Source organism: Pipistrellus kuhlii, unplaced genomic scaffold (assembly GCF_014108245.1).
Source record: "Pipistrellus kuhlii isolate mPipKuh1 unplaced genomic scaffold, mPipKuh1.p scaffold_m20_p_20, whole genome shotgun sequence".
NCBI classification, from domain to species: Eukaryota; Metazoa; Chordata; class Mammalia; order Chiroptera; family Vespertilionidae; genus Pipistrellus; species Pipistrellus kuhlii.
Genome location: NW_023425516.1, coordinates 8750034 through 8762848, shown reverse-complemented (window position 1 = coordinate 8762848; position 12815 = coordinate 8750034). Strand labels below are relative to the sequence as shown.

The following is a 12815-nucleotide window of genomic DNA, read 5'->3' as shown; positions in this document are numbered from 1 at the left end:
CAAGCCCTCAACTCTCGCATGTGACCTGACTGGGAATTGAACCGTGACCTGGGTCAAAACCGTTCATGGGTCACCACCCAACCACTGAGCTATGCCAGCCAGGCCCATCTTTGTTTTTTAAAAGAACTTATTAGAGTAGATATCACTAAAAGAAAGAATAAACATCAGCATTTGAGGAACTCAATTTTTATAGTCATGTTAAATCAGAGTTTTCCAAAGTAGTTGAGTGTTTCATTTCCAGTTTTGTAAGCCACAAGGGACAAGGTCAAGGCCCAGAGGAAAGGGGCGGGGCCGGATGAGGGTGGGAAGAAACTCTGCTCCATTGTTCAGAGACCAGGTACGGCAGGGCGTCGGACCTGGCCCTTTCTCCTCTCATGAGGACCAGGTCTGCCGGGATGATGTTCTAACTTGCTAACCCATCTGGTCACAAGCCATAGTTCCTCGTTGTTTTAAGGATTGGGATATGAAGTCTTTCATCTTTACCAAATAACTTATGATTTCCCATCCATCCCCCAGCCTAGTTTTCAATCTGTATTTTTTATTAGGTGGTAGATATTAAGACACTTTCTCAATTTTACATTTTAGTCCAATAATCTTGCCATGTCTGCTAACAATGAGAAAAATAAGTAAATAAACCACAAATGAATATTCATGGAAAAAGTAGAAAAAGGCCAATCAGGTAGCATTTATTATATATCCTGAAAGGAACTCTGGGGTGAAGTTCATAATTTCCTATGGGGGGTCCTGACCTCATGGATGGAAGGATTTTTGGTTCACGAAATGCTCTCCAGGTGAGATGGAGGTGCCAGTTGCATGTACAAACATAGATCGCATGATTCAACACACATGCAATTAGCATCTCTTGTGAACTATGCCTTGTGCTGGGCACTGGAGGAAGTACTGAAATAAAATATAGCCCTTCATGGAATTTATGATCTCGTGGGAGAATCAAGGTCCAGGAAGCAGTTGGGGATGACATTTTAATGAAGTCCTGGTTGTTGATTTAAAGATGTAACACCCCGAAAGAGTTCAGAAGAGAGGTATTGGGGACAGCAGCGGCAGGGAGACATTGAAATTGAAGGATGAGTGGGATTCCGTTGACTAGGTAGTTACTCTAGAATTTCTAGAATGCTAAGGCACCCCTGAGGCTGATGGCGGGAACCTTTGGGGGACTATCTCTGGACGAATCAGGTTTGGGAGTTAGAAACTCTGTTCCCAGGCATGCCCCTCCCTGGCAGATTTTGGGCAAGTCCCTTCGCTGCTTTCTGTGCAGGTTCCACCGCCCACCTCCTTGCCTATCCATCATCGTCATGGAAATCAGTGTCCCTGGAGCGGCGGAGGCATTGTTTAAATTGGTTATCAGCAATCTCTCATGAGTCAGATGATTAGGGAACCGACAGCCTGCCCTCTCTGCCAGCACCTCCCAATGCCCGTGGGACCACGCGTGTGCCCTGGCCTCTGACATCACTTGTTTTTCGCCAGCTGGTTATTGATGGTTACCAGTGCCCTATAGAACAAGATGGAAGGCAATTAGCCTTAACCGCAGAGAGCATTGCACAGGCTAGCCATATTTGGGTTCCTGGAGGATACGAAAGTGCCCAGTTTTCAGTTACCTGCAGCAGCCATTCACTGAGCACAGGCAATAGAGTGCCAAGATAAGACATGCACCCACCCACTAAAAAAAATAACACGAGAGCCCTGGCCAGTGTGGTGCAGTGGATAAAGCGCCAGCCTGCGTACTGAAGGGTCCCAGGTTTGATTCTGATCAAGGGCATGTACCTAGGTTGCAGGCTCAAATCGTGCTCTGGGAGGGGACCCCTCGATGCAACCTTTCTCTTCCTGGCCCTGGTTGGGGGGCATGCGGGAGGCAACCAATTGATGTGTCTCTGTTTCATTGATGTTTCTCTCTCTGTCTCTTCCCCTCCCTTATACGCTCTCTAAAAAAAAATCAATGGAAAAATATCCTCAGGTGAGAATTAACAACAACAACAAAAAAATTATAATAAAATTAAAAAAGGTATTTAGGCCAAAACGGGTTTAGCTCAGTGGATAGAGCGTCGGCCTGAAGACTGAAGGGTCCTGGGTTTGATTTCGGTCAAGGTCATGTACCTTGGCTGCAAGCACATCCCCGGTAGGGAGTGTGCAGGAGGCAGCTGGTCGATGTTTCTCTCTCATCGACATTTCTAACTCTCTATCCCTCTTCCTTCCTCTCTGTAAAAATCAAAATATATTTTTTTTTAAAAAGGAAAAAGAAAAGGTATTCAGTCAAGTGGGGGAAAGAGACTTGTAAACTAGTCATTATACACAATGATCAGGTCAACAGCAGAAGGATTGACAGGATTCAGAGGTGTATAGAGAAAGGGGGGGAGGGCATAGAAGAGGTGCCATCTAAGTTGGTGCTAGCGGGTGGATAGAAAGGTGCCAAGAGAAGGTGGGAAGAGTGTCGCAGGCAAAAGAAAGGGACAGGAGTATTGGGGGCACTCGAAGGGCTTTGGAATGGCCAGGGCTGAAGCGTGAGGGCTGTTGTTCAGTGGAGGGTCTGAGCTCTGACCCCCCACCCCCACCCCAGAACAGTGAGGCATTGTTGGGCTCCTGATTGCTTCATGCGTTTTCCTGGTGAAATGCTGTCAAGGCTATCTATCTCTTCAGGTACCGGGAAGGAAAGAAAAAGCTAATTGGGTAATAAAGATGTCTCAAGGCTAGTCGCCTAATTGGAACTGGAAAAAGATTAGCGCTTGATTCTCAGAGTTATTCGCGCGGCTGCCAAGGGCAGCGCTGCCAAAACCAAGATTGCATCTCTGACGAGTTTTTACCGGTCAGCGTTGGGAACCTGTAGCGGGTTGGGTAAACGCAGTCTTGCACACGAGATGGGACTCTCTATTCCGGCTGTGTTTGGCTTTTGTTCCAGGAGGACTCACAGGGTTTTGCAACAGGCACAAGAGAGTCATCATCAGTGGCCTTTTTTTGGCTCTGAAATATGATGCAAGCAGAACTGTGCTCTAGGAGGGGAACATGGATAAACCTTCCCCTCCCAATCACAAATTTGGGGGGGGGGGGTTTCGCATCCTCATCTTTTGCAGTGAAAGTCTCCCGATAACCAACAGTTCCATGAAATTGCTCCCAGCTGCCATCTGTGTCGTCTTGTGCAGGTGACTTAACTTCTGTGTGCCTGCTCCTCGTCAGTAAAAGCCTAATATATTCCCTAAACGGTGAGCTAATCCTTATAAAACTTTGAGCAGCGCCTGCCGCATGGTACATGACCAAGAAGTATTCACTGCTACTCTTCTTCTAATTATTATTTCTTAAAATTATTTTTCAAATCTTTATTGTTGAAAATATTGCATGTCCCCCTTTTTCCCCATGGACCTCTTCTAGCCCATCCCCGACCCCCACCCAGGCCTTCACCACCCTATTGTCAGTGTCCATGGGTTAGGCATGTATGCATACAAGTTCTTTGGTTGACATTATTATTATTTTAAATATATTTTTATTGATGTCAGAGAGGAAGGGAGAGGAAGAAGGAGAGATAGAAACATCAATTATGAGAAAGAATCATTGATCGACTGCCTCCTGCACACCCCTCACTGGGGTTTAAGCCCACAATTCAGGCATGTGCCCTGACCAGGAATTGAACTTCTTGGGTCATAGGTTGACACTCCACCACCGAGCCATGCTGGCTAGGCTGTTACTATTTTTTAAAATTATTTACCTACCCATGCAATTCACATCTCCAGAGAATCCAGACTATTGGCGGCCAGAAGGGATAAGCCAGCGTCTGGGACTCTGGTTAAGCGCAGCCCCAGGTGTTTGCGGTTCCTGCCCTCCCCACACGCCAACCAGCTGCACCCTGTGAGCTCCTTAGTGCCAGGGCTTGTGATGTCCTGGAAATGCCCCCTCCAAGAGGAGAAAGCCTGCTGAGCCATGTCCTGGGCAGATACTCCTGCTGGAGGATCCGAACTTGCTTCCCAGCTTTATGGACCCAGCCATGAGTTACGTGGCTCTCCCTTTCCCATAGAGCTGCAGGGAAACTTCAAGCCAAAGGAGCCCGGAGCTCTCCCGCTAATGAGCCTGTGGCCTGGGCTCTGCTGGGAGGTGGGGTAACGGCAGATGAACACTGGAAAGTCAGAAACCACAGCGGCAGTGTCCGTATCCCTCGCACATTGTGCACAGTGACACGCTGGGAAGGGTGTTAGATTCAAATGCTCAGGGGTTTTGTGTTCAAATCTTGGCCCTGCCCTGGGATTGCTCTCTGGCGGCGATGAACCAACTCTGCCTGCTCAGCTCAGGTTCCTATCTAAATAATGGGGGAGCCGAAATCGGTTTGGCTCAGTGGATAGAGCATCGGCCTGCGGACTGAAGGGTCCCAGGTTCGATTCCGGTCAAGGGCATGTACGTTGGTTGTGGACACATCCTTAGTGGGGAGGTTGCAGGAGGTAGCTGATAGAGATGATTCTCTCTTATTGATGTTTCTAACTCTCTATCCCTCTCTCTTCCTCTCTGTAAAAAATCAATAAAATATATATTTTAAATTATATATACTGTGTGTGTGTAATGGAGGAGATAGAAGGCCACTCCCTGCACTGACATTGGGGGCTCGTTAGTCAAACTGCCCGTCCCCCTGCTAAGCACCTTGGACAGGAAGCAAGGCCTTGTCCTGCGGTCTTTAGCAAGAGGACATTTGATCTAGTGTGAGTGCTAGGAGGAGGTCTGTCCTTGGGCATGGCTATCAGAAGGAGATGGCATGTTAAGTGTTTTGCCCAGAGACAGGGGACCTTGTGTGCAATGGGTTGTCTGCCCTCGCGGGCCCGAGGAGACTAAAGGAGGCTCCTGGGATAACTGGGGAGCAGGAGTCCCGGGGGGAGGGGCCACAGGGTGCATGAGAGCGGGGTGCAGCTCCTAGTGTGGGGCGGTGGTGAGATAATTGCGTGTCAGGTGTGCTGGGAGGCAGGACCAGAGGTCGAGCATGGAAAGGAGCCAAGAGTGTAGGTATCTCCTAATTATTGCTGGCATGGGAGTGTTTTATTCCATTTAGAAAATGGTGTGATTGTTTTAAAGAGTGTGTGTGTGTGTGTGTGTGTGTGTGTGTATGAAAACAGCCAGGTGTGTCGATCCAAGCTGTGTGGGCAGTGTTCTCTAATTGCCAGACCGGACTTTCTTTTGCCAATTAGGTGGCTTCCTTAGGCTTGCCCTTTTCTAACAGGATTGCTCCACGGGGCACCTTCCCTCTGTGTAACCTCTTTCATACCGAGTGGAGCTGCTTTCAACATGTCAATTCCACCTTGGCACACGCAGGCGCTTTCAGCAGGCTGCGCTGAGATCAGCATCAGATACTGACACTGACTCTGGCGTGAAAAAAACACCAGGGATGTCTTCTCCCCCAAAGTGGATTCTGTCGACATCCACGCCTTGTTAGAGGTGCCCTTCAAACCTGTGTGTTTGGGTGGAAAGCACGGTGGTTGGGCGGGTTCCCAGCTCAGAGGTGGTGTTTGTTGAGAACTTATGGTTTTCCTCATACCGCACACAGAAATGAACTTGAGATGAATCATAGACCTAAATGGGTAGGCTAAGACAATAAAACTCTTAGAAGAAAGTATGAGTAAATATACATGACCTTGGGTGAGGCAAAAATCTTCCTAAATATAACACCCAATGCATAAGTAGCCAAAGAGAAGAAGAAAAAAAAAGAAATTGGACATCAGCAAAATTAAAAGATTTTGTGCTGTGAAGGACATCAAGAAAGGGAAAAGACAACTTGCAGATATTTACAAATCTTGTATCCGGTAAGAGGCCTGTGTCCAGAATACATAAAGAACGCTGGCAACTCAGTAATAAAAATGCAGTCACATTTAAAAATGGGCAAAGGATTTGAGTAGACATCTCTCTAAAGAAGGTAGACAACTGGCCCATGAAAAGATGCTCAATGTCATTCAAGGAGATGCAGATCAAAACAGAATGATACCACTTCACATCCACTGGGATGGTTTTAATAGAAAGAAGGAAAAAAAAGCACCATAATAACAAATGCTAGTCAGGATGTAGAGAACTAGAATCCTCATATGCTGCTAACTTGACTATGACATGGTGTGGCTGCTTTGGAAAATAGCATGGAAGTTCCTCAAAATGTTAAACATGAAGTCACCATGTGAGTACATACCCAAAAGATGTGAAAGTAGGGACATGAACAGGTATGTGCACATCCATGTTCATAGAGGCATTATTCACAATAGACAGAAGGCGGAAGCAACTCAAGGGTCCATCAAGTGTCCATTAACAGATGAATGGGTAAACAGAATGTGGTATATCCATACAATGGCTATCATTTGGCCATAAAAAGGAATGAAATACTGATACGTGCTATAACATGGATGAATCTTGAAGACATTGTGCTAAGTGAAAGAAGCCAGTCACAAAGGATGATATATGATATGATGCTATTCATATGAAATGTCCAGAATGGGCACATTTGTAGAGGCAGAGAACAGGGTTGGGGGGCAGAGGTTGCAGAGAAATGGAGAGTGGCTGCCCATGGGGATGGGGGTTTCTTTTGGAGGTGATGAAATGTTCTAAAGTTGGATTCTGGTGATAGTTGCACATTCTGTGACTATACTAAAAATCACTAAACTGTACACCAAAAATGGATGAAATGGATGGTATGTGCATTATATCTCAATAAAGCTGTGTTGTTGTTGTTGTTGTTGTTGTTGTTTTAAAAAAAGGACTATTGTTGATCAAATTACTACATTCATTCTTATAATTCAGCACCTGGAAGTACTCTGCTGCTGTTTTAGGAAGTCAATAAATATTTGGTGACTACATGGAGAGCTAGATCGAAGTTAGATGCAAAAAAGTGCAAAAATATTAGAGGCTTGGTACACAAAATTCATGCACAGGGGGAAGGGGGTTCCCTTTTTTGCACCCTCTAATCTGGGACCCCTCAGGGAATGTCTGACTGTTGGTTTAGCGGGATGGGGTCTAAACCAGCAGTCAGACATCCCTCTCACAATTTGGGACTGCTGGCTTCTAACCGCACACCTGCCTGCCTGCCTGATTGCCCCTAACTGCCTCTGCTGACCTGATTGCTACCTAACAATTCCTTTGCTGGCCTGGTGCCCCCCAACTGCCCTCCCCTGCCAACCTGATGGCCCCCAACTGCCCTCCCCAGCCCCCACCACTGTGGCTTTGTTCAGAAGGAAATCAAATGTCCAGAAGTTGGCCAGTTGATCCAGTCTAATTAGCATATTACCCTTTTTATTATATTTTATACATATATATTTAGGGAAAGAAACATCAATGATGAGAGAGACTAGGCTTCCTACTGAGGATCAAGCCCAAAACCTAGGCTGGTGCCCTGATTGGAAAGTTCCAGTGACCTCCTTGTTCATGGACTGATGCTCAACCACTGAGTCTCACCAGGCCAGGCACCAATAGTTGTGCAGGTCAATGTTTGTCTTTGGTGACTTTCTTAGGCTAAATTACTAGAAATAGAATTTTCGTGTCAGTGTGTGCACATTTTAAAACGTTTTTATTGATCTGAACTCTCAGCTTGCCCTTTGAGAAGGTTGTACCAACAAATGTTGACACTGGAGTGTGTTTATTTCCCCGCTTGCTACAAATATTGTCTCTCTTTTTTTTTTTTTTGTCTACTTCATTGATACCACATTAACATCTTCATTTTCATTTCTTTCCTCATTATTGAAGTTGGATTTTTTTTTATGCATTTGTGACCCTTTTCATTGATGCCAAAAGGTGTGTGATATTGACTGAAAGTGCGTGCGTCGAGCAGGTACAGGATGAAGATGTCTTTGTCGCCTGGAGGTGACAGGTGGAAGCTGCTTCTCGCCAAACTCCATCGCTGCTGGGAAGGAGTGGTGAAGTGGAGGGGAGGCGTTCTTTCTCGGGTCTAATGACCGTTTGTCTCCCATGTAGGTTCTTAAAGGTGGCCAGGAAGCGCCCACCAAGCCCAAAGGCCGCCCCAAGAAGAACTCCATCCCCACCTCTGAAGAGATAGAAGCCGAGGAGAAGATGCACAGCCAGGCCCAGCGCCAGGAGTGCCCCACGCCCTCGCCGGGACCGGAGGAGCCCTGTGACACCCAGGAACCTCCAGTCTGCCACGTCCCCTTGGAGGTGGTGGAGCCTCCGGGCCAGCCCCAGGAGCAGCCAGTAGCCTCTTCAGAACCCCCGCCACCACCAACACCGTCAAGCTAAAGGAAAACTATTGGAGGGGCAGGGGAGCCTGGGGAAAAGGGAAAGAGAGAAGGCAGGAGGATAGGAGAGCCAAACGCCCCGGAGCCTGGTAAAGGGAGGCAGAAGAGAGCCACCTGCCTCCATCCCTCCCTCTCTCCCACAGGTCTCAGTGGCATTTTCACCGCAAGCATTTGAGAAGACTGGCTTGCCTTAGGTCTCTCTCTCTTCCTGAAAGGATGCTTTAGCCACAGGATTGCCCTGCATAAAGGGAGACAGTGCCTTCGAACTGCCTGCCCCCGCTGAAGGCTGTGGCACTGGGTGGGCAGCCCACCTGGCTTGGTGGAGGGTGGCTCAGCTCTCTCCCTGCCAGCCTCTGGGCAACCAGTCGGCAAAGCAGAAAGATGCGGAGGGCCGGGGCAGCTTGCTCAGGTTCCTTGCTGACTCTGCACTTATTTCTGTAGTTTTTAAAAGAGGATTTCAGGTTTTTTGGTTGTTGTGGAGGGGTAGGGTGGTTGATGAGGGCGGGCTGGAAAGAGTCTGGGGAAGGGAGTTCTGAGTTATTCCCATTGTTTCTGAATAAAGTTTGCTTGTTTGAAGACACGTGTGCCTTGGAGCCCCTGATGAGGTTGTCAGGTGACTTGAAAGAACTGAGCAGCCTTGTTATTTTCTCACTTCAGTGAGTTGCCATCCTTGAAGCTGCCATGTGGACATGTTAAGATAACTTTTATTTTGTAATGAAAAATAAATCTTTCCAAAGGGTCGGGTGCATTGGTTTCTTCGGCGGAGCACGTGCGACTCCTCTTGACTATCTCATGGAAAGAGAGGACCCGGAGACAGAGCCCCGCTCCCCGGGCTGTGGTGTCTCAGGGCAGAGGGCAAAAGGCAGACCCACCAGTGCCCTTGGGTGAGGACAGGGCAGGTGGTGGGGACTCCTCTCACCCAGCTCCCACCGCCTCCTGCCAGCCCAATGCCATCAGGGGAGAGAGTCAATAGATGTGCTTCAAATATCAAGCTGTGTTATGAAAATATCTTGCATCCCTCCTGTCCCCTCTGCCCTGTGCCCGCCGCCCCCTCCAGGTAATGAATGTTGATTTGGTTTCTAGATTATGTTTCTGTACTCAGTGTACACTTGAATGACAGTTTCTGCAGCTCCTAACAGAAGGAGATTGGAGAAGGACTTGGCCAGATGTGCTCCGTGATTTCAAGTTTGAAAGGATGCCCCTCTTTTCGGAAGCCCCGGGAAGAGGCGGGCGGCAGACGTCCTACAGAGAATGCGGACTCTCAGCTGACTGCCCTGGGGGTTCACAGTCATCCTCCCCGGCGCGTTCACTTGTGATGTCCTCCAGGGCAGACCGCCTGTCATGAGCACTGTTCATGACTACTGACACGGTCCCTGTGCCCAGCGCGGGCTCAGCGAATAGCAACTGACTTTAATAATGGCTCCACTAGGAAGCAGAACCTGCTTCTAGTTCCGCAAAGCGAACCGTGCCATTCTTCTCGACGTGAAACAGGAATTGGCTGCTTGTGTCCAGCACTCAGGTCGTCCACACACACCCTCCCCTCCCCCGCATCCCCCGTCAGCGTGGACAGTGAGCACGTGACTGCCATGTGACCTGGCCAAGGCCCTGCCTGCACTGCTTTCGCAGTGGAGATCCACAAAGAGAGTGCAGTCTTTAGCCTTGACTCTGGTGAATAGACAAAGGAGGGAAGGCTTTGCCCTTGAGAACAGGTCTGTGCAGGCCACACCCAGCGTCTGTGCAAGGTCTCTTGTGTGGTGTGTGCAGAAGCTGCTTTGCCTCCAGCCCACCCCACCCCACCCCACATACAGGTTTATGATCTGCCTACCAGGTGGTGTCAGAATGGGCCAAAGAGTTTACAGAGTGGCCCAGGTCAGCAGGTGGATCTGTCTCACTCCTTGCTCTGTCCTCTTCACCCCTCCTGCCATCCCCAGGGGCCTTTCATTTGGATTCCATTTTCCTCCGAAGGTATCGGGTCTCTGGTCCTGGACTCTCATGTTATTCTTGTCTGAGGGGCTGGACAGTGACCCTCATGGCACGCATACATCTGTCCACAGTGTCCCTGAGCCTGGGTCCTGCCACTGTTTCTGACTTCCAGCCCCAAGCCCTATCCTGCCACCTTTGGTGTTGTCTCCTGTCCCTAAGGATTGGAAGGATTTCAGGGGAGGGTTCAAGACCTCAGATGAGCTCTCCTTTTGTTTGGGAGCCCTAAGCCCAAGGGCCAGGGCACTTTACCAGCCTTGGGCCTGCCTCATGCCTCAACTCTGTAGAGCTGTGCCCTGTGACCCAGGGTGGGCCAGGCTGGGCCTTCCCAATTGCCAGCAGACACTGGTTTGGCATGGACCCCTGCTCCCTCCTCTTTCCCTTTTGCACCCAGCACCCTCTTCGCCATATTCTATGTGTGTAGGTAGATAGTTGTTCTGTGCAGAGTCCTGAGCAGGGCCATCCAGTTCCCTCCTCACTTTCTCAGCTTCTTTCTGGGGTTTCCCAGTCACTTCAGGGGCAAGAGGGAGGGCAGAGCCAAATCTCTGTCATCTGCAGACACCTTCTCGTCACCCTGGGTAGCAGGGCTGGGCCAGTTTCCCCAGGGGCCAGAGGGCAAGGGTGATGGAAGTCCATACATGAAGGCCTCCATAACTAAGGGTCTGTCTGCTTCATTTTCCTCATTCCTGTGGGGAAAGGTCCTGAAGAAGATGCCCTCGGATTTCCTCTCAAGGGGACTGCAGGCCATGTGGCGGCAGTCAGCTTGGGAGGAAGACAACGCCTACTGAGACATTTGTCTAAGACAAAAAGTAAAAGCCTGCCTAGGCCAAAGTCATGGCCGTGCATTGGTGAGATCGTTTGACCTGGTTCGTGAGGCGATGTTAGGAGGTGGCTGAGGGAGGTGCGTCCATCCTAGGGAATGGCTAGAGGGCAAAGACAAAGGTCATAGCTGCAGTGAAATCTAAGACCTTGGGAGCACCATGCTAGTGCTACTGGAGAGGTGGAGTGCAGCAATATGTCTTCCCCTTCCCCTCCTCCTCGTTCTCCTCCTCTTCCTCCTGTTCTTCTTCACCTCAGGTTATTTTTCTCATTGAATTTTAGAGAGAGTGGAAGGAAGGGAGAGAAAAAGAGAGAGACTTTGATGTGAGAGAGACATTGATTGGTTGCCTTCTGCATGCACCCTGACCCAGAGCCACAGATTGAGCCTGCAACCGAGGTACATGCCCTTGGCCAGAATCAAACCTGAGACCCTTCACTGAGCCACACCAGCCAGGGTGAGCTTGAATATTCCTGGAGAACCTTCCACTTTAGTGAGTTTGGGGCGGGGGCAGAGGTTCAGCTAGATTTTTGCGAATTTCCACCTGCCCTCACCTGTGAGATGTCCTCTCTCCAGGCAGGAAAGGGCATTCGTGGGATGTACATCCTTCAGCATGCGCCACCCTTCCCCCTCCTCCCCCCAGCATGCCCAGCCCTAACTAGGGCCGCTAGGAGAGGGTTAATTCTTAGGCCCCTGTGCACCTGGAAGGGTGATTAACACTGGAGCAACAATTCACCTGGCTATGCCTCTAATCCCAGATTGTCACCCAAATCCTGGGTGGAGGTGGCTGGGGAGGGAGAGATCTGGTAATGCCATTGGTAATCTGGGTGTGGATCCTGAGGGGAAGTGTGGGCACCAGCCTGATTTTGTTTCTTTGAGTTCTGTGCTGGCCTCTCAGCGGGAAGTGCAGGCCAAGATCTCCCCTGCCTCCTCTCCCACCGCCTGCCTGGTCATTCATTCATTCATTCGAGCCCACCCAGCGGTGCTCTGGAGGGGCCTCCCTCTGGCTGCCCCGGTGGCAGCCTCAGGCAAACCCAGGTCAGCGGCAGCCAGGAGGGGCCGGTGCTGCGGTAAATCACTGTGACAGGCGCCTTTCATACCTGACCTCCTCTTGTTCCCAAACCTCTTCCCTCCTGTTTATTTTGGTTGCAGATTTATTAGACACTCGGTTAAGTGCCCATTTAGCTCTGCAAACTGTCAGCACGACCGCTCCGTGAATAAGGCCATTCACTGACAAAAGCCCTTAAACATTTTAGAAAGAGAAGGAGGGGAGGAAAGGGGGGGGGGAGGAGAGGAGGAGGAAATAGCGCCCCAGGTCAGCAAGGAGGCCAAGATCAACCGAAACCCAAGCGCCAGCCTCTCCTGCAGCCCAAGAATGTAACAAGGGCCCTCAGAGGAATCACCCTGCTCAGCAAGAGGTGTGTCATCTCTCCGCAGGCCGAGGGGGTCTAGAGTTCACTCCTTTGTCTCAGAGCCTGGGAGCTCACCGCCGGGCAGGCTGAGCGGCTGTGCACCTGCTCGGGGCGGTTGCCAACAACCTGGAGGCATGTCAGGCTGAGTCCTCGCCCCTTGAGAGCCCTCCTCCTGCCTCTGCTCAGGCTCCCCTCCTGCAGGTGGCATTTCTTCCTTCAACACACACACGGCTCTGCGGAAAGTGTCAAGACCCTAGTGCACTGTCTTTGTACACCAGCCATCATGGGTACTATTGACATCATGGCATCTAATGATCTATGCAGCCCTCTGAAGTAGGCTCTGCGATCACCTCCACTCGGAGATGGGGAAGCTGGGACCACGTGGTGGAACAACCACAGTGG

General features: G+C 49.8%; 1 protein-coding gene across 3 annotated transcripts in view; it reads left to right on the top strand.

Moving 5' to 3' along the window:
• Positions 1-8784, top strand: part of BARX2 (BARX homeobox 2) — a 55139-nt gene extending 46355 nt beyond the window's left edge. Inside the window, exons 4-5 of one of the 3 annotated variants that reach the window (XR_006742345.1) lie at positions 5169-6679; positions 8646-8784. Coding sequence is in view for 2 of the 3 variants with exons in the window: in XM_036449379.2 (XP_036305272.1) it covers positions 7927-8205 (279 nt within the window). In the remaining variant the exon portion in view is untranslated. Of the gene's footprint in view, positions 1-5168; positions 6686-7926 lie in introns of those variants that run through there. The other 2 variants (XM_036449379.2, XM_045585443.1) reach the window with 2 other exon arrangements.
• Positions 8785-12815: the final 4031 nt, after the last annotated feature.